At 62.3% G+C, this 23454-nt stretch overlaps 1 protein-coding gene and 3 non-coding genes across 4 annotated transcripts; all 4 read left to right on the top strand.

The window, feature by feature from the left end:
• The first annotated feature begins 427 nt into the window (after positions 1-427).
• On the top strand, positions 428-16386 carry TBRG4 (transforming growth factor beta regulator 4). Its single transcript, XM_054187772.1, has 11 exons — positions 428-496; positions 1214-1707; positions 5392-5709; positions 7008-7179; positions 9018-9175; positions 9718-9828; positions 11434-11578; positions 12650-12892; positions 13611-13722; positions 14457-14571; positions 16218-16386. The coding sequence occupies exons 2-11, from the start codon at positions 1282-1284 to the stop codon at positions 16317-16319; spliced, it is 1902 nt and encodes a 633-aa protein (XP_054043747.1). The 5' UTR covers positions 428-496; positions 1214-1281; the 3' UTR covers positions 16320-16386.
• Positions 6371-6508, top strand: LOC128903877 (small nucleolar RNA SNORA5). The gene has a single exon (XR_008464285.1). It is a non-coding gene; the product is annotated as a small nucleolar RNA SNORA5 (small nucleolar RNA).
• On the top strand, positions 12237-12374 carry LOC128903876 (small nucleolar RNA SNORA5). Its single transcript, XR_008464284.1, has one exon. It is a non-coding gene; the product is annotated as a small nucleolar RNA SNORA5 (small nucleolar RNA).
• Positions 13251-13390, top strand: LOC128903878 (small nucleolar RNA SNORA5). The gene has a single exon (XR_008464286.1). It is a non-coding gene; the product is annotated as a small nucleolar RNA SNORA5 (small nucleolar RNA).
• Positions 16387-23454: the final 7068 nt, after the last annotated feature.

The raw sequence follows: 23454 nt of genomic DNA, 5'->3' as shown, positions 1-23454 counted from the left end.
CCTCGTCCTATCACTAACTGCCCTTACAAACAGCTTCTCATCCACCAGCACCCCCAAGTCCTTCTCCTCAGGGCTGCTCTCCATCCATCCTCCGCCCAACCTGGATTTGTGCCTGGGATTGCCCTGACCCAGGCGCAGGACCTTGTACTTGGCTTGGTTGAACTTCCCACCCCACCCCCTCCGTATTCTGCCTCACAAAACGGCAGCCTGGCGGGGCAGACCGAGCCCAGCCTGACCCGCGGCCTCGGGTAGAGCCTCCCACCGCGCTCCAGGCCCGGCCGGGCGGCGGGGACGGGTGCGGAGGCGGCGGTTGGGCCATGGCGGGCCATGGCGGATCATGGCGGCCGCCCTCCCCTCACGCTTCCCGCTCACCGGAAATAGCGCAGCGCAGGCGCCGGCGTCTGAACCAATAGGCGCTGGCCGCAGGGTGATGACGCCATCAGTCTGCGCCGGCGCATACGCGCTGCCGGCCCGGTGTGCGGCTGGGGCGGGAGAGGTCAGGCCCGGCGGCGGCGGGAGGGGAATGAACCGGGCCCGGAGGGGCATGAACTGGGCCCGGTCGGGAAGAGCCGGGCCCGGGGGGGGTCTGAGGAGAAGATCCCGGGGGCAGAGGGTCGGGCCTGGGCGGACTCCGAGGGGAATCGGCCGGGCCCGGCGGGGACAAGGCCCCAGGGGGGACACCAGGCCCGGCGGACTCTGAGGGGAATTATTCCGGGGAAGCGTGGGCCGGGCTGAGGGGAATATCGCCTGGGGAAGGGAAAAGCTCAGGGGCTTTGAGAAGCGCTGGCTGGAAAGGGAAGGAGGGGGCCTCGGGAGGGTGGTGCGGGGGAACTGGGGGCAGCTGGGGAAATGGGGCTTGTGTCCCTGGAGGTCTGGGGGAGGCTCAGTCGGGGCCGGCGAGGAGCGGAATGTGCTTCAAACTCTCCGGCAGACGCTCTGGAGCGGCTGTGTGCTGCCTCGGAAAGCCGTGCCAGAATTCGGCAGCCCCTAAGCGGGGCTGGGGGCACGTTACCCCCGGCAGGGCAGCGCGTAGCCTCTTCTGCAGCAGTGTTTTGCCAGTCGATCGCCAGAAAGCTTTTAATGCCTCTTCACATCCAATATTGCAGGTCAAAACACTCCTTTTCGCACAGAAACCCTTGCCAGAAGTTGGCCGCCTCCTCCTTTTTATCTCTGAAATTTTCCCTCTCCTAAAGAGTTTCTTGTCCTTTCCTAGCGTTCCTGAGATGCGGCGCTGACCTCCAGCCGGTTACCGGCCTTCCTTCCCCCCCCAACTCCTTCACCATGGCAGCCCGCTTGGTGCAACGCTGCTGCTGGCGGCACTTGGGTGCCTTTGTCTCTACTCCTTCGGCAGTCCCAGCCTCTCTGCTGGTGCCAGCTGGGAAGGTGGTGATGGCGAGAGCTCTGCCTCAAGCACCTTTCGCTTTATTTCATACTTCCAGCCCTTCCAGCTGGGCAGATGGATTCTCAGTCAAAGAGCAGGTGGAGGACAGCAGAAATCCAGAGCACAAAGTGATCGGGGAACTGATTGAAACAGCCACGAGCCCTCAGGAACTCTTCCAGTTGAGCGAACTCCATGATCTTAACAGCAACCAAGCCTCACTAATAATTACTCAACTTTCCCGGCTCGCAGCGGAAAAAAAACTGGAAACGGAGAGCATTTTGCAAGATGAACGGTTCCAGCAGCTCATCGGCATCACAGATGACCAGGTAAGTTCTCTTCTCGCCACAGAAGTGTTTTGGGGAAAGAATGCGAGGTGTAAAGCGGCCGGTGCTCCTGTGATTGAACTGGTGTGAACAGCTGGAGCGGGCTGCCTGTTTAGGGTTTGTACTTTGTATTTCCAAGTAAAAAAATGAAGTTGAGGGGATCAGGAGGTGAAATTATCAGCTCTGGGCAGGACAGCTGATTATTTCTGTCGAGAAGCGCTGCTTTTTGGACCGGAGACAAAATGTAGCAGAGAGATAATCCTTGCTAAATGCTATCTTGCTCCTGCTTCCATGAATTTTCAGTTTTCTGGGTAAGATAAAGCTGCACCTTTGCCACTTAATGGCAGCCAGACAGCCCAGGAGTCCTGCTGAGAGCTGCTGGTGCCTGCAGTGTCTCACCCGGGTGTCCCGCTGAATTAACCTGCGATTCTTCTCGCTGGTTCACAGCCCCAGAGAAGCCGCTGGGTAAGACGGGGCGTCTGAAGGGAACCAGTGCACCACGCTCTGCAGGTCATACTGTCAAACCTCGGCAGCCCCGTCACATTCAGCGCTGTCCGCTGCAGTTGGTGGTGGCCCAGCCAATTGCTACAGAAATACCTACAGCTCATGGGCCCCATGTTGTGGGGTCACAGGATGGTTTGGGTGGGAAGGGACCTTAAAGATCATCCAGTTCCACCCCCTGCCCTGGGCAGGGACACCTCCCACCAGCCCAGGTTGCTCCAAGCCCCGTCCAACCTGCCCTTGAACCCCTCCAGGGATGGGGCAGCCACAGCTTCTCTGGGCAACCTGGGCCAGGGGCTCACCCCCCTCAGAGTAAAAAAAAGTCTTCCTGAGATCTCATCTAAATTTCCCCTCTTTCAGTTTAAAACCATTACCCGTGTCCTGTCATAGAATCACAGAACCCAACCACTAACCCAGCGCTGCCAAGCCCACCACTAACCCATGTCCCTCACCACCACGTCTACATGTCTTTTAAATCCCTTCAGGGGTGCCGACTCCACCCCTGCCCTGGGCAGCCTGTTCCAACGCTTAACAACCCTTTCCAGGAAGAAATTTTTGCTAATATCCATCTGAAACCTCCCCTGGCGCAACTTGAGACCATTTCCTCCTGTCCTATCGCCTGTTCCTTGGGAGGAGAGACCAACCCCCCTTGGCTACCCTCTCCTTTCAGGCAGTTGTAGAGAGCGAGAAGGTTTCCCCTCAGCGCCCTTTTCTCCAGGCTGAACACCCCCAGCTCCCTCAGCCGCTCCTCACAAGACTCCTGCTCCAGACCCCTCACCAGCTCTGTTGCCCTTTGTCACTACAAGCCGTGGCAAAAAGTCTCAGTCTTTCTTATGAGCCCCCTTTATGTATTGAAAGGACACAAGATTGTCTCGCTGGAGCCTTCTCTTCTCCAGAGAGCGGAGCAGAGGGGCAGAATCCACCCCCCTCGCCCTGCTGGCCACGCTGCTGGGGATGCAGCCCAGGGTGCGGGGGACTTTCTGAGCTGCCAACGCATGTTGCCGGCTCATGTCCCATTTTTCAGCCACTAGTACCCCCAAGCCCTTCGTCCATCCATCCATCCATCCATCCACCCATCCCCCAGTCTGTACTGGTGCTGGGGATTGCCCCAACCTGTGAACTTGCCTTGAACTTGATGAGGTTCCAGGCAGTGCTCGGGGGGGTACAGGTTTTCTGCAAACGCTCCATATTTCTCCTGATCCCTAATCTCTGCTCCCTAAAACCTGTCTAAGGATAGCAGAGAGGTGGGATTTGTCCTGAAGGAGCCTGGTTAGCTCCATTGAGCTGAAACGCTTCCATGTCACTGTAGTTGGAGTGAAAGTACTACTCCCGCTGATCTGCGTGGTCCTGTGTCGCTGTCACCATGGATCAAGGGAGTGTCGGTGTCCCTGCGGAGCCCTCGTGGGCTCGCTGGGATGCCCCAGAGCTGGCAAAGCCAAGCTGTCGCGCTGCATGAGCGATATGACAAGTGAGGCAGCATGACCGAAGTGTAGGAAACTGCTAAGAGGGACGTGGCTAGGGAGTTTGAGGTGTAACGCAAGCAAAGTCTCTGCAACCACGATTATCCTTCTCCAACGAGCTGTTATTGCAGCTGCAGTCGTAGATAACTGAATGGAAGAGGCCGTTGTGTAGATGGGAAGACGCTCTGATGCAAAGAAATTAAAATGAATCAGCTTGCAATGTCCTTGTGTCAACAAGCCAGAGATTTTGAACAGTAAATGAGGCATCAGCCAGGACAGGGTTGAGGGAAAGGGCTCTTAACAGGCTGAGAGATGAGTTTTTATGCGTGAATGGGTGAAAAAGGCAAGGGATCAGCCAGGGGATCGGTCTGGTTCTCCTTGTGACCTTCTGAGTAACCCGGGGGAAATCACGAGCTCTGTTCCTTTTCCCAGCTGCATCCTGGTCTGTGATTTTTCAGACTTTAGCAGGGCAGCCCGGCAGCGCTCGGGTCGTTCTTGTGCCTGAGGTGCTGAGCCGTGCCTGAGCAGCCCTTTAGGAATTTGCCGTTCCCGTGGAAATGCTGGTGTTTGGACAGGCCAGAGAGTTAAAGCCTTTGTTTGCCCAAACCCGCGTGGTCCCTCCTGCCTGAAATTCATCGTCTCGCGGCACCGCCTCGCTTAACCTCCTGCACGCTCACTCCGAGAAGCAACTCCTTGTTTCTGAAAGCATTTTGTAATGTTGGGATGTTGACGCGCAGGCGCTGTGCTCTGTACCAGGGCAGCTGGCGCGGTGATGCTTTCTGAAGGGCCTATCGGGCCCCCAGTTGTGCTGAGGATCGGGTTTGTTTTTATAGAAATCAGGAGAGCTTTCAGGCTGGAATTTCCTTTTCGCGCTGCACGGCAGCAGCAGAGCACAGCCGGGGAAGCTTGGGCTGGAAATAAAGAGGTGCTGGGCATTCCCTGACGGACGCCAAAGGAGATGAAAGCTGGAAGACCGATTGCTGGTGGAAAACCACGAGCTCTGCCAGGGCTGCCAGTGGGAAAGCAGCCGGCGGTGGCCAGGCAGAGAAGTTCAGTGGGCAGAGTGGGACTGGGCAAGTCTTGGTGTTCCCAGCAACCGGTGGGATTCGTGCCCAGCTCTCCTTTCAGAGACATTGGAGAGAAATCAGAGCTTTTAGGATAAGTTTCATCCGACCTGAGGTGCTGAGTTGGAGTCCCGTGGCATTCCCCATGAGACCCTCAAGTTCCTGTCCCTGAATTATCAGCCTTTCACACCGCCAGGAAACTTAAGAGCCTCCAGGGAAGGGTAAAGTCTAGTTAAATATTTCACCCAGCTGGTAGCAAACCTGTGTAACTTCCTTCTCTGAGGCAGAGAGAGTTCGCCGCCCATGTGGCAGCTCTATAAGCGACGTGGAATTACCTCTCGAGGCTCATCCGTGCCACTGGGATCAAGCGCGTGGCTTCAGCTTTTGTGGTACAGGCATCGAGGTTCCTCTTCCTCACCAGGGCGCTGGGTTGCTCCAGTCTGTCTCTGGCTACGCCTGTGAGGAGGAGCAGAGGTCTCATGTCGTGGTGGGGGACAGCTGGATGTCCTCGGACCGAGGAGGACACTCTTGTGTCCCCCTCAACGCTGTGTGGCTCTTTCTGTAGAGGCAGAGCGTTGCCTGGTGTTTGGCATGACCGGCAACCGAATACTCTCATGCTGTCTCTCACCAACGCCTTTTCCTTATTTCTCTCTGCTTCCCAGATTTCTCAGGTGTGGAATAACACCTTGGTGAACCTCCTGAAGAGCCTCTACTCCCTGGGGGTGGACAGCAGCAGGAGGGAGATGCAGTCGGTGGAGCAGGAGGTGCTGTGGCGGCTGCGGCGCCTCACCTTCAGGCAGCTGGCCTCCCTGGCGGAGTTCTTGGCAGTCAAGCAGGGGAAGGAGAGCAAGCTGCTGAACGAAGTCATCAAGAAGCTGGAGCTGCGTTGGACGGAACTTGAGGGCACCCGAACCGTGGTGACGTTGATGGCCAAGGTCGGGCACATCTCCCCGACTCTGATGGACCGGCTGGAGGACAAGGTACGGGCTTGGGGTCTCCCTTCTGCCTCCGTTCCCTTCAGATGGGCCACCTCCCCCAGGTGACAGCAGCGGAGGGGACAGCCCCGTCCCCTTCAGCCCATCCTGTATGGGAACACTAATTCCGCACAGGCTGTGCTCGTTGCTGCTCCCGAGCACTTTGGTGTGCGCTTACGAGTTGCTGTTTAAGCAGCTTCCCCTCCACGAGTGCTTCTAAGAGGGGTTTCCATCTGAGGAGCCACGTAAACGGGGGAACTTGCACTCGCCAGCCCCTTCCCAATCCATACTGGTGCGAGTGGGTGACTCGCACTGGTCTGCGCTGCTGGAAGGTGGGCTGAGCTGATGCGTTTTACTTTGCAGCTGCGGCAGGTTCGCAGAGAACACGCGCGAATTTCCGTAGCTCTGCTGGCAAGCGGTGACTTACAGAGCCAGCATAACGCAGCTGCCAAAAACATCGCCCTTTGCTTCTCTGTGCAAGCCAGGCTGCGAGGAGAGCTGGAACAAGGAGTGTCCCTACTGTCCTCGCCTTCTGGCTGCCTTTGGGCACCCGTTGTCTTCAAAGGGGGCAGATCTGTCCCCTCCGGTGCTCCGTTGGTCCCAGCTTCTGTCGCTCATAGGAGCAGGGAAATGTCCTTTGGGTTGGAGCCACTGCAGGAGCCCTGACTGCAGCTGCGTCAAATTCAGTCCTCGTCCAGACAGTGCTGGGGACTGGCCAAACAGCTGCCACAGCAATATCTGTAGCTCACGAGCCCCACTGTCCCTCTCCCTTGACCCTGGGGATAAATAAATGCTACAGACAGTGGCGCGTGACAAGGCAGAACGCTGTAGCTGGACCTGATGGGGTTGTCAGCTTATGCAGAGCTCAAACTAACGATGTTGGGTTAGCATCCTGCAAACGAAGCAGCAATTACAGTGGAAAGGAGGGTGCTGATCCAACAGGAGGTGCCTTTCCTCTGTCGGTCTTTGCCCGACGGTGTGTTACGTTGCCTGGACACACAACAGGAGTGGACACCGAGGTCCTGCCGGCTGGGGGAGGCAGAACCAGGTGTGGGGAGATCCTGGCCAAGCTCTGCAGAGGGGAAAAGGGTCTGCTTCCCCTCGCCCTCCCTCCATGTGAGCCGTTACGCTCGCTCCCAGCCGCTCAGCCTCGCTGAGTGCTAAACACTCACCAGTTCCAGTCCCTGTCACCCTCGGAGGACCTCAGTCGGTAGCGATGGCGCGTCCCGCTCCGAATAAAGCCTGTGTCTGCACTTCGCTTTGTGCTTTCCCTTTACGTCCCTGCTCAAAACATTTCTTGGCAGGCTCTGGAACTTGCTGAACAGTTCAACCTTGACGACATCCGGAAAATAACGCTGGCTCTAGCCTACCAGAACCGGCGCTGCGTGCCTCTGCTCCGAGCCTTGTCCTACCACCTGATCCAGAAGCACCCTGAGCTCAGCCTCAACATCCTGATGGACCTGATTTTCGCCTATGGTAAGCGGCTCGGTTGTATTGGGACCTGCTGAACGTTACGTGTGGTAGAGTCCAGCTGATTTTTGGTCTCACAAGCAGGGATTTGGTGGCGTTGGTAGCACGGCGTTGGGGCCAGATGAAGGAGAAAGGCTGGCAGGGTACATTAGGCTGGACCCGGCAAGTCAGCCAGCGCAGCCGGGTAGTTTCTAGCTCCAAGCACAGGCAGAGTGAACCCCGGTATTCCATTTTTCTTCCAGTGCGTGGGAAGAAGGGAACTTGTGATGGGAGAGCAGTTTGGAAAGGTGGTCGGGGTGCCAGGTGCCCTGCAGCGCAGGCAGCTACTGATCCAGGATCCCCCAAATAGCTCCAAATCACCTCTCGCCTCCTCCTGTGGCCGTGAGTTTCTCGGGGAGCCCTGGCCTCTGTTGCCTCCCTTGCAAAACACAAAAAATGAGAGTGAGATGTGTCAGAAGGGCCGAGCAGGAGGCCTAGGGAGGGCCAGACTGCTTACGTGGGCACTAAATAGCCGATTTCTTTCCACCCAAGAAGTCCTAGTGACAAGTTAATTAACATTTGAGAAGCGCTGGGTGCTGAATTCATGCTCTTCGGCGGCTGAGGTGCTACAAGTACTTGCACAAGCGCTGACAGATGCTCTGGGCGAGGGCAGCCACCTTGGTGGTGTTCCTGATCACAGGCTAAACTGGAGCCACCAGATACGTGATGGTGACATGATAATTTGGTTTATGATCCTTAATTGTCTGGCTCCTCTCTCCGTGCAATGTTGCGTGGTCCTGTTTTGCTTTTACTGTTGGTAGGCAGTGGAAATCTCAGACAGGCGGGGATAAAGGAAGCCAGGAGAGCCAAAGAGGAGCTATTCTTCCATTGATTGTCCAGCTTCTGGTGGTGGGAACAGCTCTTCTGACAACCAGTGGGGCCAGGACGGTCTTCGTAGGTTAGCTATACTCTCAAAATAAAGAAATAACCCCAGTAGACCTGGTCTTGGAGGGAGCTCGGGCTTCTCTTGTTGGTGTTACCAGCTTATTTGTTGTGAAGTTGATGAGTCTGGAGTGAGTTTCAAGGAAGACTGGTGGATGCTCCGTGTCGTGGCCTCCAAATCCATGCCGGGCACCTTTCTCAGAGGCAGGGCTGTGGCTGCTCCAGCTCAGGAAAGGCAGCTGGATGCTATATACGGGCCTGGGTCGTATGCAGAGATTGGACCAGGTAATCCCAGCAGTTCCCCAGCCTTTAAACCTACAAAGTGGACAATCACAAGGGCTAGACGTGGTTCGGGAGCGAGACCGGCTCCGGCAGCGCTGTAGCTGCTGCGATGGGGAGGCTCTTGGCCAGGAGGCTGGCATGTTGCGCCAACATTTCTCTTTCATGCTTGTAGCTGCTGCATCGTTGCATCAGGATGGTTTGAATCCTGCCTTTCTCATGGGGACTGTCCCCTCCTGGCTGGTCCACACTGACCCAAGCCCCCCGCCAGGGTTTGGTGCTGCCGGTTGCTGATCCTCGGGCCGGCGTGAGGTTCCTGGTAGCCTTAGTGAGTTCAGGGCTCTTCTGGCCAGATCAGGATCTCTAGCTGGAGACAGTGGGGCTAAAATTGGCTACCAGCACTGGGTGGAGGCTGGAGCCGTGAGTTGGCACCAGGATTTGAGAGCTGGTGGGTGCGGTGGGACACAGCAGAGACTTGGTCTGACGGGGCCAAGCCAACTGGGGGAGGCAGTACCGCTCTCTGAGCTTCCTCTGCTCCTTACGAACAGCTTTGAGCTTTCCCTTGTGCCGCCGCGGCCCCTCCAGGCACGGCTCCCGTACCAGCTCCTTGTAAGTGGCTGCCGCTTTCTCTTTGCTCCTTTAAGGAAAACTGAATTTCCACCAGCCCCAGGTCTTCCAGAAGATAGCCACCGACCTGCACCCCCACGTTTCCACGATGACGCCCGTCGAGGTGACGCGCTGCATCAGATCCTTCGCCCTCCTCAAGTGGCTCAGCCTCCCGCTGTCTGAGGCCATCGCGCAGGTGAGGAGGGGGCTTGTGGCACTGGCACCAGTATGACTGGTGACCCATCCCAGTTTTCCCAGGAGACGGGAGCAGGTTCCCCCCACCTCTCCAGAGATGCTCCCTGGGATGTCGTCGCTATTTTCCCTACCCGGCCAGCGGCTGTAATCGAGTCTGACAGGACTCGCTGCTCATTTTCCGCTAAAGTCAGCACTGGGAATCCGTGCTGAGCTGGGGCCGGTCTCGGCTCCGTCTGAGCCTCCGCTCCCGAGTGCCGGTGCTGCTTCTCTCCCCCTGCGCCTTCCCAGCTCTGCCCCAGTTTATATGCCTGCGCTTTTGTGTCCGTACTGGGCAAGTGGGAATACTGCAGAGCGTTGCTTCCACTCACAGCTTTCCCTCGTGCCAGGATAAAATGCTAAGGAAGCACTAAAAGATCTTTCGCTCGTGTTTTCCCATCTTGCCACGGGGCTGGATGCATCCTCGGCTGACGTTTTCAATCTTTTCGTGACCATGCTCACGTAGGACAGACCTAAACCTCTGGTTTTGCCTCTTGTATCTTCCAGTATGCCCTGGACAACACCAAGCAGCTGTCGGTCGCCCATCTGTGCAATATCATCCTGTCTTTTGCTCGCCTGAACTTCCAGCCCAGCGGAAGCGAGGACTTCTTCAACATGGTAACCTTCCTTTTCTCCTCTTCTTCATGAACCTTCCTCCCTCCCTAGGCAGCGGGCAGGCCGCAGATCTCCTGTTAGCACATCCCCGTGTGCAAGCGCGTGTTGGGTGGCTCCAGCCAGCTGTAAAACGGTGTGAGAAATGAGAAGGGGGAGCCCAGAGCTCAAGCCAGGCTTAAAAACCCACCCTGCGCTTGCCTGGCTGCGTGCCGGGGCTGAACCAGTTAGTCCATGACCGGCTCGAGTCCCCGCGGGCTCACTTTTCTACCAGACAGGAGCAGCGTGTGGGTGTTGACGTGCCCTCCTGAACTCCGATTGCTGTAATTAACTCTTTATAACGAGGCCATAGGTGCTGACGGTTGCACTCCCGTTCCTGGCAGAGCTGTGTGGCTCTCCTAGCAGAGTCAAGCACCCCCTCAGGTAGCCCTGAGGCTGCTCCCCCGGCTCTGAGGAGCTGTCGAGGAGGAGAGAGGCTGCCACAGGCAGACGTGCTCGCTGTCTTCCTGCCTTGGGGGAAGTTGCCGCATCCTGGGGTGAGGAGACATGACCGGCTGGAATGGCCAAGCAGAGGGAAAGCCTCCTGGGTGGTTTAGCAAGAGGCTGGCGGGAGGTGAGCGTGGGGCAGGCGCTCTCCTCTGCGTCCTCCTGCCTTCCTTGGCGTCCTCCTGCCCTTCCCTGGCTCGTGGAGGCGGCCAGGCTGGCCTCTGACGCGGAGGAGGAAGTCACCTTGACCTCCCTGGGGACAGATTTATGCTGATGATTTCTAGAGGAGTTGCATTGTCACTGCGTGAGCGAGCGTTCGCCATGCACCTGGGAGCCTGCCCAGCCATATGCGTGCGCAGCCGAGAAGGAAGGAGACCCAGATATGGGTGTTTCTGATGAGCAGGACCCTGCGTCCCACCACAGGGCAGCCTGTCCCTCGTGGCCGAGCCGGCCTGGGGCGCAGGAGGTCTCCCAAGGACAGAGAGAAGGGCAAGGCCTGGAAGTAGCATCCAGGGCTCTGGGCTCCCCCTGCCAGCGTCAATTGTGGTCACCGTGAAGGGGGATTTTGTGGCAAGTGCTAAACCGCTCATTTTTGAGGCTTTGCAGAAAAGTCCTCCAGGTTTAACAGGAGAAACCCCTGCGGGGTGCAGAGCTCCAGGCTCTTGTTGTGATTCCTGGACGGTCATCCTGACACCACCTGTACAGTTTCAGATCCCTCCAGCTCCGTTTACAGCAGGTTTTAGTTGCAGATCCTGAAGAGTTTATCGCTTCCAGCCCTCCCTTTTCTAAACGCTGCCCTCGGGGCAGAGCTGGCTGCAGTGGTGTGTTATCCCTGGCTGCTGCGGTTTGCTGCTGGGCTTTCTGATGAGCTCCCCTCCCACCACCCCACAGCAATGCAGCATCCTGAGCCAGCGAACCGCAGCTCGTGAGCTGCAGGGTCACGTTAGAGGGATCTTAAAGTGTCCCCTCTGCAAATAACCCCGGGGAGAAGCACTGCTGTAGAGGAGACAGTGCACATCGAGTGCGCCCTAACGCCTCGGGGATCTGTCGAGCTGCCATATCTGCGTGTTGACCGCAGGAGGCATCAGCAGCGCTGAGCTGAGCTGTTGGTTTCCCTCTCTGCAGGTCCACGAGGAGCTCCAGGACCAGCTGGACAACCTGGAACCTCACCTGCTGACCGACCTGGTGTGGTCGCTCTGCGTGCTGCAGCAGGCCAAGGCTCCCTACCTGCAGCGAGTGCTGGCACCCGAATTCCACGCTCGGATCCGAGGTGAGGCGGGCCGTCTCTGCCGGTGGGATGGGGATCGAGAACCTCAGGCCTGGAGCAGGGAGTGGGGATACTGAGCCTGGCCCGTCTAAATTTGAGTTAACGGGTTGTTAACTGTTAACCAGGAGGGAATCGATCTGGCCAGGAGTGGCTGTAATGGATCCCCCCCAGCTCTGTGCAGGGTACCTGGGCAAGGGGAGCGCAGGGCAGCAGCACCAGGAGAGTTGGGCTAGCGAGAGCCACGGCCTCCAGCTCCGGCAGCCCCCTTGGCCTGGGGATTTGTGCCTGTGTGCGATGGGGGAAAGAGAAGACAGCGAAGGCAAAGGAGATCCGCTCAAGCCATCCTCCTCCATGCCATCGTGCCCGTGGCTTCCTTGTTCATTCCCTGTGCTCTCTTCTCCCACCTTCCTCCCCGGGTCCTGCCCGTTGTCGGTTCTTCTGCCTCCCCAGCCCGAAGCTGAGCGTGTTATGCGGCTGGAGCGACACTTGTGGGGTTGAATCTCCGCAGGGTGACGCGTTGTCCCCAACTGTGTCATGGAAATGGTGTGCCCCAAGGCGCAGCTTGCTTCTCTGCTCCGCCACTGGCCGTGTTTTTCCCCCCAAGACCTCGAGAAGAGACGGGAGGGCTTGGTATTTCCTAAAATGCTGACTGCTGGGGAAGTGCAGCCCCGTCAAATTCAGTCCCTGCCTCCTCTGTGGCGGGGACTGGCCAGTCGGCTGCCACAGCAACTTCTGTGGGCCGTGAGCCCCGTGTCCCTTCCCGTGGGACCCCGGGGATAAAATCACACCACAGACATCAGGCTCCGATGGAGCTGTCGCCGCCGAACAAGGGCACTGTTTGGCTGGGCCCGTTTGTGGCTTCCTGCGAGTGCCCAGAGCAAGGCCAGGAATCACGACGTTTGGCCGTTGGTGATCTGTATCTCCATGCCAGTGGGCAGGGACCCATCACGGTGGAATCAGAACCAGGAATCCCAATCGGACAGGCTACACAGGCCAGCGGATGAAGAGCCAGACCCTGCTGTGGGCCGGGGCTTTAGGATGTGTCTCTAGCTCTGTTTCTCTCCCCGCCGCCAGGCGATCAGTCCCTCAAGGCCCAGAATTTACGGCTGAAGCTCATCCATATCAACGCTGCTGCCAAGCTGGAAAGCCCTGACTACCGGGGGCCGTTCCTGCCGGCGGAGATGCTGAACGTCACCGAGCCGGTGGGGGAGAAGGTCACCCTGCTGCAGAGCAGCCTGCGGGATGCATTGGCGGGGGTGCTGGGGAGCCGGGACAACGGGCGTTTCGACGTACGCACCATCTACGGTTGGCAGATCGGTGAGTGTGTCCTCTGCGGGCAGCAGCGGGACTCCATCAGTGGAGGGAATTGAACTTGAGGGGCTTGGGTACGGCTACCAGGCTTTACCCCTCCTCATTCTTCAGCCTCACGCCCCTCTGCCTCCTCATCGCCGCTGCCCTCTCTCCTTCCCATCTCCTCCCGCAACTTGGCTCCGAAGGCAGAGCAGAAACCACAGCCCAGGGCAGGGTTGTGGGCAGCAGATACGCGGGACAAAAGCCCACCTCCTGCAGCCAAGCAGCGTCGAGGCCGGCGACAGGCTTCTGGCTCTGCCTTTCCTTCCCCTGCCGCCCCCCCCGGCTCTCGCAGTCCCCCCCGGCCCTCAGCTCCCTGCTCTCCTGCAGCCCTGTCAAATTCGATCCCTGCCTTTTCCGTGGCGGGGACCGGCCAACCGGCTGCCACAGCAACTTCTGTAGTCCATGAGCCCCGCGTCCCCTTCCTGTGGGACACTGGGGGATAAAATCAGGCCACGGACACGTCTTCTGCCCGAGGAGACGCTTGGGAAGCAGACCCTGCCCTGCCAGCAGCGTGAGGGGGATGCTTGACTCCGGCTGCTCCGTGGCTCTGGCAAAGATGGGGTTTTTCTGGGAAGGGAGCGGCGGGACCTTGCGTTCTCTGCGTCACCAACCTCGGGGGAGACAGTGTGAGCAGCATCCAGGTGGGTCTCGGGAGTCCTTGTGTCCCCTCCTCTCCGTGCAGATGCCGAGATGGTGGTGAACAACGAAAATAAACCTCTCCCCTTGAAGGACTTTGCTGCTCCCCATCTGCTCCGCTCGGAAGGGACAAAGCCGCTGCCGCCGGGCGCCAGGAGGTGGGTCTGGGCTCAGCTGTGCCTCGCTGGCGGGGAGAGGAAGGGGGGAGGCTCTGCCTTCGTAGTGCTGAGGATCCGTGGGCCCCACAACTCCCGGTCGCCGCGGCTGGTGGCTCACGGCAGAGCCGCAGGGGCTACCAGCGTGCCAAGGACGCCATGCCCAGCCGCGTCCCCTCCCTTGTTTGGGAGCAGGAAGGGGTGGGCACGGGACAGAAATTGGGGTAGGGCTGTGCCAGCCCCCCCCGCCCCCAGCCCCGGGGTAACGTTTTGGAGCCAGGGGTTGCTTTGACCAGCCAACGTGGCGGAATCACAGCAGGGGAGGGGGCCGGACGCTGGTGGTGGCAATGGTTTTCTCTCCGAAGAGAGCCTCTGCCAGGGCTGTCTGCCACGGAGCCCGGCTGCCTGCAGGGCCCTGGGGACTGAGCTGCCTCCTTCCTCCTTGGAAAAGGCGGCATCGCCCCGCTCAGCTTGTTGCCAGGCCTGGGCTGTGGATAAATTACGCTTGAGCTGCTGCCCTGGTGCATCTCTGCTGGCTCAGAGGCAGGATACGGGCTCCAGCAGGACAAATCCGTGTCCTTCTGGCCGGGCGCAATCGGCAGAGCTGGAGCAGACCCTTCTGCCGTGGTTCCCTTTGGGATCTGAGCGCTGCTGCCAGCTCCGCTGGGGCTTCCCGTGCTCAGCTCAGCCTGACATCTCACGGCCTCCCGTTCCCCCCCCCCCCGTGTGTCTCCCAGGGTCGCCTTCCTCCGGTGGGAGTTCCCCTACTTCAGCAACAGAAGCAAGGACCTGCTGGGCCGCTACGTCATGGCCCGGCGCCACGTCCAGGCGGCCGGCTTCCTCGTGGTGGACGTGAGTAGCTGCGAGGAAGAGAAGGGTCTCTAATTCCGTGGAGATGGAGGAGCAGAAACCTTCTTGAGTCGGGGGGGGGGGTGGGGGGGTGGGTTACCAGCTTCCTTCTCGCTCCCCTCCCCGTCTTCCTGCTGGCTCTGGGTCCCGCACAACAGGGCAGAGCCCCCCCGTCACCCCCCAAGCGCTCCTTGGCGCCCTTGGTGCGGGCTGGCTCGTCAGGTCGCCTGCCCACGCCGGGATTAGCCACCGTGATCCCCTCCAGGCCACCTGTTAGCCCGAAGGTGGCCAAGAGCTGGGGCCAGGGTTGGGGGGGGGGGGTGTCAGTAATCGAGGGGGACATCAGACAAGGTCTTAAGGCGCTGATCCCCTGCGGCGGAGCCCTGTGCTCCGGCGGGGTCATGCGTTATTTAGCTTCCCGGAGGTAATTATAGCTCTCCCTGGCAGGCAGCGAGCCCGGCGCTGGGGGAGGAGGGTTGGTGGCCCCCCCTCTGCCCCTCACCCCGCGCAGCCCAGGCTCAGCGCTCTCCTGCCCCGGCTGCGGGGCTCCTTCGGGGCTGGAGGGGGCCGCCTGTCACCCCAGAGCAACGGCGGCGTCACCCCGCGGTGCTCTCCCGAGCCTCTCCCTCCCTTCCTCGCGTAGCCCCCCCCCAGCCCCGAGCTCCAGCGCTTCCCCGGCGTCCTCCCCCCGCCCCCCCCCGGCTCCCTGCTCCTGCTGCCGCCCTTTGAGGCTGATGCGAAGCGAGGGTTGAGGTTCGCCGGAGGGTTGAGGTTCGCCGGCGCTGTTTTTTCCCAGCCGCTTGTGTAATTCCGCCCCCCGCCCCGGCTGCGCTGGCTGGGGAGGCTCCCGGGAGGGGGGAGACGGGAGGAGGAGGAAGGATTGTTTCCCGCAGCTTCGGCTAAATATAGAGGCGGGGTGGGTGGTGGGATCCCCCCAGACAAGGCTGCTCCCTCGTACGGGGCTGCTGCCGAGGAACGGCAGCCGGGCTCCCGGTTTTTTAACGTAGCTGGAGCCGTCAGCCACCAGCCAGTAAACAAGCGCCGGGTTCCTGGTCCCCTTCCTTCCCAATTCCCTCCGCCGTAAACATTTCACCTGCCTTGGGCCGGGCCGGGGAGGCGCAGGGAGGAGGAGGAGGAGGATGGGACGGGCCGCAAAGCTCCGCCGCGTCCTCTGCATCTCACACTTGGAAAAAACGACGCGGGTTTCGGCGCTCGGTGAGGTTCCCCGGGACTCTGGACGGCGGAGATGCCGCCCAAAATCCTCCCCTGCCACGGGGGAAAGGGCGCTTGGTCCCGCACGGCCTCGTGCCGTCCCGGCTGCTCGCAGAAGCCCGTTGTTCGGTGGGGGCGACGTGGGCTAATTTGGGGACAGTCCGGAATTATCCGTGTTTTGGTCCCCTGGGTGCCCTCGCCCGTCCCCGCAGCACCCCCCTCCCAAATTTGAGGCTGTGGCAGGGACAATCCCAAGGGCTGCCGGAGCGATGTCCCCGCTCCGCAGGCCCCGTGTCCCCGGCGTGGGCTGTTGGGGATGGAGATAGGATACGGACACTCCTCGTTTTGGGGGGGGGGGGAGCTAAACGCGGGGCTTTGCTGCGCGTCTGCGGGCTCTGATGGCATCTCCTCTTTCCCCCTGGACTCCGCCGTCGCAGGTTCCACACTACGAATTCCTGGAGCTGAAGCTGGAGCGGCAGCGGACGGCCTACCTCAGGGACAAGCTCAGCAAGGCCATGGCCAAGGAGATGGCGCGTTAAGCGCGCCGCCCGGCCCCTCGCGCCCGCGTTCGAAACCCGGTCGAATAAAGCCACCAACTGTACAGTGCCACCCTTTGGGCTGCCGGTTGGCGTCGGCGCCGCTTGGGGACGCGGCTTGGCTTCTCCCTGGGGTGGGAGACGGCTCCCCGCCGACGCTCGGTGGGACCCCGTTTGCCACAGCCACGGCTCGGCTCCTGGAGGAAGCCGGCTTGAGCCCAGGGTTTAGGATTAAGAGCCGGCCCGACCTTTCTTATTCCCGTTTTATTAATAGCGGGGCTTTGTCCCCGGGCGGCGGGAGCTGTGTCACTTCCACCCGGAGCAGCGGGACCCCCGCAGCGGGCACCGGAGAGCCCCGGTGGGCTCTTAACCGGGAAGGGTTGGATTCTGCCCCACATCGTGCCCCCCTCTTACCCCACACAGTCCAACAGACGCGCATCGTGTCCCCCGTGGCCCACAGGACACGTGCAGGCGGGCGCCGGCAGGGGGGGGGGACACAACACACACACACACAAGGTGGGTCAGGAAAACCCTCCGTGCCGTGACGCACCGGAGCCGGCTGCCAGGAAGAGCTTTGGGGATGGATTAACGGCCATCTGGCCGCAGGGACACTGCTGGGTCTCACCGCGTCCCCTTCCAGCCCCTCCGGATGGGGGTCACAGCCCGCTCCCCCGCCCCCCACCCCCATCCTGCTCCCTTCTCCCGGTGCTGTGCTGGGGGGAGGCCGCGGCGGTGCCGGAGTTACTGGGAGCTGCTGAGTCACGGCTCGGGGCTGCTCCTGGCACCGGCGTCGCGGTGTGGCTGGCATCGGCGCCAGCCTCCCTCCGTGCCCGGGGTGCCAGCCAGCCCCCCCCCACACCCCATGGCGGGTGCCAGCCACCCTCCGTGCCCGGTGCCGACCCCGCTCCGCGCTCTCCGGCCGTGCCTCAGTTTCCCCCCAGCATCCTTTGGCTTCCTGTGGCACGGAGGGGATGATCTGGGGACCGCAACCAGGGGGCCCGGTCCCTCCTTGCCACCCCCTTCCCACCTCCCAAGGAGCCATCGCTGTCCGTCCGTCCGTCCGTCCAGGGTCTCCCCACCGGGGTACACACACCCCCCCCCCCCACGTTGCCAGGGAGCCATCCTCATCCTCCTCCCCATCGCCACGGAGACAAGAGGAGGAGGAGACGGGCCGTTCCCATGGCGACGGCGCAGGCACCCATCCTGCCTCCCCAGTGGTACCCAGCCCGGGGCGGGGGGGACACACCAGGTTCTCCCCCCCCCCCCCATATATCTGCCATCACACACGTGCAGCCGCTTCTAGGGGGGCTCTGGATGCCGTCCCCCCTTTTTATTTGGGGGGGGGGCTAAAACTCCACCTCCATCCCCCTTCTCATCAATCAGTTCTGGGGAAACTGAGGCTGGGGGCGTGGGGGGGGAAGACACAGGGACCCCCCCCCCCCCAAACCCCCCCCACCCCCCCATTTCCCCGGAGCTGATGCAAGAGGCAGCGCTGCTGGGGTGGGCCCTTCCCTCTCCCCCCCAACCCCCCCTCCCCGCCACCCAGCGCCGCAGCGCCTGGCACACACCCCGCGCCGGAGAGATGTAAAAAAAACAAAAAAAAAACCAAAAAAAAAAAAAAAAACCCATAATAATAATTTTTAAAAATAAATAAATAAATAAATAGGAGAGAGAAAGGAGAGGCAGGGACAAAAAAAAAAAAAAAAAGAAAGCCGGGGGGGGGGGGGGGGGGGGGAATAGGGGAAAAAAAAAAAAAAAAAAAATCCTGCTGACATCATCTGGGATGACGGGGCTGATCCCGCTGGCGGCCCCCCCCCCTTCCCCCCCCCCCCCCGCCGGAGCCCCACTAATGCTGGGCTTGTGCCGGCGCAGCCGCCCTCGCCCAGCCCCAGCCGCGGGTGCCGGCGGGTGACGGGGTGCCGGGGGCGGCGGGGGGGGGCAGGCGGCCGCCCAGGCCGGCCGGCCGGGCTCCTGGCAGCGCCATGCCCGGAGAATCCATCCCCAGCCAGGGTTTGGGGGGATTGGAGAAGGAAAACGGGATGCCGGAGGGATCGGAGGCAGGTGAGGCCGAGGGGATAGGCCGCGGGGCCGGAGAATGGAGCGGGAGGGATGGAGGACGGATACGGGATGCGGGGATGTGGGAAGCAGGGACAGAGGGATCTGGGATGGAGGACGGAGCAGGAGGGATAGAGGGATCTGGGATGCGGGGATGTGGGGTGGAGGATGGAGGGACGGAGGGATCTGGGATGCAGGGATCTGGGATGGAGGACGGAGCAGGAGGGATAGAGGGATCTGGGATGCGGGGATGTGGGGTGGAGGATGGAGGGACGGAGGGATCTGGGATGCAGGGATATGGGGTGGAGGACGGAGCAGGAGGGATGGAGGGGTGTGGGATGCAGGGGTGTGGGATGGAGGGATCTGGCATGCAGGGATATGGGATGGAGGGATCTGGCATGCAGGGATATGGGGTGGAGGACGGAGCAGGAGGGATGGAGGGGTGTGGGATGCAGGGATATGGCATGGAGGATGGAGGGATCCGGCATGCAGGGATATGGGGTGGAGGACGGAGCAGGAGGGATGGAGGGGTGTGGGATGCAGGGATATGGGATGGAGGACGGAACAGGAGGGATAGAGGGATCTGGGATGTGGGGTGGAGGACAGAGCAGGAGGGACGGAGGGATCTGGGATGGAGGACAGAGCAGGAGGGATAGAGGACCAAGGGACAGAGGGGTATAGGATGGAGGACGGAGGGATGTGGAATGCAGGGATAAGAGGGATGTGGGATGGAGGATGGAGCAGGAGGGACGGAGGACTGAGGGATCTGGGCTGCAGGGATGTAGGGTGTAGGACAGAGGGATGGGGGGGATGTAGGATGCAGGGACACGGGATGGAGGGGTCTGGGATGCAGGGATAGGGGATGAAGGACGGAGCAGGAGGGATGTGGGATGGAGGATGCAGGGCCGGCCGTGGCGGCAGCTCCCATCACCCCGGGGCTCCGGTACCGGTCCCCCCCCCAGAGCCAGGCGGGAGGTGACTTTGGGGACACCCCCCCCTTCACCCCCGTGTCCCCCCCTACTAGTACCAGGGGGAGTCTCAGTGCCCCAGGGAGGCTGAACCCCCCCCCCCCCCATCCTCCACCCCCCCCCCCAGGGACCACCGGGTGGGGAAACTGAGGCACGGGGCAGCCCAAGGTCACCCCGTGCGGGTGTCCCCAAGGGCTGGGGACAGCCGGGGAGGGGTGGGGGGGTGTGTCCCTTATGCAGTTGCCCCCCCCATCCCGGTGCCACCCCCCCACCCCTTGTGCCTCACTTTCCCCTCGGGAGCCGGGTCTGAGGGAAGGGGGGGGGGGGCGGTGCCTCCCCCAAAAAAGGCGGGGGGGTGAGGGTCCGGTTTGTGCCGGGGGGGGTTGCAGGGTCCCCGTGGCAGCTGGGAATGGGGGGAACCCCAAAAACATTCCCCCCCCCCCGCCCCCCGCGGTGTGGGGGGGTTCCCGGCCAGGCAGCAGTGGGGAAGGGCAGGGTTAAGGGGGGTCCCAGCCCCCCCCCCCCTCACTTTAGGGGGGAACCAGCCCCCCCAAAATACCACCTGGGGGGGGGAGCACAGCCCCAGGCCCCCCCCCCGTCAAATTAACCCTTAAAGGGCCCCCAGATTCCAGGGAGGACCCCAGGAATAAGCGCCCCCCTCAGGCACTTGCGGGGGGGAGGTAAGGGGGGGGGGGCAACCAGCTGCCTGTTAAATACCCAGGTGAGGCCCCACCCCCCCCTTCCCAGCAGCCTCCGCGGCTGGCCCCTCCCCCTCACCCCTATATAAAGCCCCCGGGGGGGGCAAATGGGTCCATGCTGGGTTTGGTGCTGGAGCTGGGTCCGGGCTGCTCCTGCCCCATGGACCCGTCCCCTGGGGGCACCAGGTAAAGGGGGGGGGGGGGGTGTTTGTGAGGTGGGGAGGGGGCTGCGCCCACCCCCTTCCTGGGAAAGGAGGGGGGGGGGGAGGCTGAGCCCCCACAAAATCGGTGCATGAATGGGCACAGATGCTGGCGGGGGAGGGGGGGGGGCCATGTGGGGTGCCCTTTGCATGGGGACGCCTGGGTCTGCACAAACCCCCCCCCCCTTAGTGCAAGGTTTTGGGGTGTCTGTAGGGTGGGGAGGGGGCTGCACACCCCACCCCCCCCCCCCAAGCAAATGGGCGGCTGAGCACCCACAAACTCGGTGCACATGTGGGCATAAAGCTCTATACACCAGGGATGCTGCAAGGGGGGGGGAGGGTTGTGGGGGGGGTGTCCTGGGCTTTTCTTGGGAGGGATGTGGGGTGTCCCCCCACCCCGTGGAAGGGTCCTTCTTGCTTGGGGGCATCTGGGTTTGGTGTCCCCCCCCCCCACTTAATACAAGGTTTATGAGGTCTCTATAGGGTGGGGAGGGGGCTGCACCCACACCCCCCCCCCCGGCCTGGGAAAGGGCATCTGAGCACCCTCAGACTCAGTGCACGGGTGGGCAGGGAGCTCCCTGCAGTAGGAATGTTGCAAGGGGGGGGTGGGGGGGGGGGGGGCTTGGGCTTTGCTGGGGGGGGGTCCCCCCTTGCTTGGGGACACCTGGGTCTGTGTGTGTGTGTCCCGTCCCCCACCCCGCCCTTAATGGAGCTCCATCCCTGTGCCCATGGGGGGGGGGGGGGGCCAGGTATTGGTGTGTCGTGTGTGTGTGTCCCCCCCCCCCCCCCGAGTCACCCAAACCCTGTGGGGGGTGCGTGTGTCCCCCCCCCGGCCCGGGCCCTCTGGGTGGGGGTCACCCTGTTGTCCCACCCCTGGGTGAGGGGGGGGGTGACACCAGCCTGGCTGGGTGACAACCCCCCCCTACCATAGCAGCACCCTGGGGGTCCCGTGGCACTGAGTTGGGGGGGGGGTCTTTCTCTCTGTCTCTCCACAGCCCCCCCGCCGGCCGGCGGCCCCCCGCCGCTGCCCACCAAGGAGGAGGCTCGCCGCAGCCCGAGGGGGCCAGCTGCGACCCCGGCCCCCCCCCAGCCGCTGCGCCGCCGCCCCCCTGGACACCCGCATCGTCATGGGCGAGGAGACCCGCTCCCCCGCCGCCCCCCCCGAGCTGCGGGGGGGTCCGCCGTGCCTTGTCCCTTCCCTGCTCCCACCAAAGACATCCCCCCCCCGCAGCACCACCGCCAAGGGGCCGAACCCCCCCATCCCGTCAGACCCCCCCACCCGCCGCCAACCTGGACCCCGATCTCTTCTTCACCGCCCCCTCCACCCCCGTCAGGGTGGGGGGGTCCCGGTTACCACCGCCCCCCCCCCGAGGAGCAGACGGACGGGGAGAGCGAGGGGCTCTGCTCCCCCCCGACCTCCCCCTCCGGCTCCTACATGACGGCGGAGGGGGGCAGCTGGGGGGGGTCCTCCGGCACCGCCAGCACCTCCCCGTCCTGCTCCCCCAACTGGTGGCCGAGGCCGAAGCCATGGCGGTGGCCGAGGAGGAAGAAGAGGGCGACGCCATGATGGGGGTGGACGCCATGATGGAGGTCAACGCCATGGCGGTGCTGCCCATGGAGCCCCCCGAGGAGGAGGAGGAAGATGGGCCCTTCGCCCCGCCGGGGGATGATGATGAGGAGGAGGAGGATGAGGATGGGCAGACGCCGGAGGAGGATGAAGAGGAGGAATGGGGGGTGTCGGAGGACGCGGGGCTGATCCCGGCGGCCCTGCTGCCCTTCCGCGGCAGCCTCCTCTTCCAGGCGGAGGCGGTGGAGATCGCCCCGCTGCCCCCCGCCACCGCCGCCCCCCCTGCCCCGCTCCGCCCAGGAGGATGAGGAGGAGGAAGAAGAAGAAGAAGAAGAGGAGGAGGAAGAGGAAGGCGGCAGCACCTCGGCCTCCTTCCTGCGCTCCCTCTCCGAGACCTCCATCACCGAGGGGGTGGATGAGTCCTTCGCCTTCCGCGACGACACCTCGGCCTCCTCCGACTCGGCTGCCTACGACGGGGAGGAGGATGAGCGGCTCTACGGCACCGAGCGCCATGCCCTGGGGGGCCGAGGGGGGGCCCCCTGCCGCCTGCACCCCCCCCCACGGCGGCGTCGAGCTCCACCTTCACGCCGGCATGGCTCCGGCCACCTCGGCCTCGCCGGAGGAGTCCCCCCCGGCACCACCACGGCCAGGAGCTGGTGGCCACCACGGAGGAGGAGCGGGATGGCAGCGAGACCCCCCCAGCGCCTTCTGGAGAAGGCGGCATGGAGCCGGATGGCGCCTTCCTCACCTCCTCTTCCTCCTCGGAGCCGGAGGAGGCCTCAGCCCCGGAGCACGGTGTCCCCATGGGGTGTCCCCAGCCGGAGCTCCCCCAGGTCCCAGAGGAGGCGATGGCGGGTGCCGAGGAGGAGCCGGTGGTGAAGGATGAATCCATCACGGAGATGGTGGCTGTTGGCAGCGTCCTGCAGCCCCCCGGGCTCTGCTCCGGGGAGCCCTGTGACCCCCAAACCCATGGGCTGGGGGAGGACAAGGTGACACCGGCCAACGGGGAGCCCCAGGGCAGCCATGGGAGTGACGGTGACGATGATGGTGACGGTGATGATGATGATGGTGACAGCGACCATGAGCTTGGCACTGTGAGAGGGGGGGAGCAACGAGACAGCATCCACCGATGGCCATGAGGAGTTGGACACTGTGGCCACTGACCTGGTGGCATCAGTGATGCCCAGCCCGCCAGCCCCTGTGGCCACTGACCTGGTGCCATCGTTGATGCCCAGCCCACTGGCCGCTGACCTGGTGGCATCAGTGACGCCCAGCCTGCCGGCCCCTGTGGCCACCGACCTGGTGGCATCAGTGATGTCCAGCCCAGTGGCAACTGACGTGGTGGCATCAGTGACACCAAGCCTGCTGGCCACTGATGTGGTGGCATCGTTGACGCCTAGCCCGCCGGCCCCTGTGGCCACTGACGTGGTGGCATCATTGACGCCTAGCCCGCCGGCCCCCTGTGGCCACTGATGTGGTGGCATCGTTGACGCCTAGCCCGCTGGCTACCGACCTGGTGGCATCAGTGACGGCCAGCCCGCCAGCCCCTGTGGCCACTGACCTGGTGGCATCGTTGACGCCTAGCCCGCCGGCTACCGACCTGGTGGCATCAGTGATGGCCAGCCCGCCGGCCCCTGTGGCCACCGACCT

The sequence above is a fragment of the Rissa tridactyla genome, unplaced genomic scaffold (genome assembly GCF_028500815.1).
Source record: "Rissa tridactyla isolate bRisTri1 unplaced genomic scaffold, bRisTri1.patW.cur.20221130 scaffold_718, whole genome shotgun sequence".
NCBI lineage: Eukaryota > Metazoa > Chordata > Aves > Charadriiformes > Laridae > Rissa > Rissa tridactyla.
The sequence above is the reverse complement of the archived record's forward strand: the minus strand, read 5'-3'. Positions and strand labels throughout refer to the sequence as shown.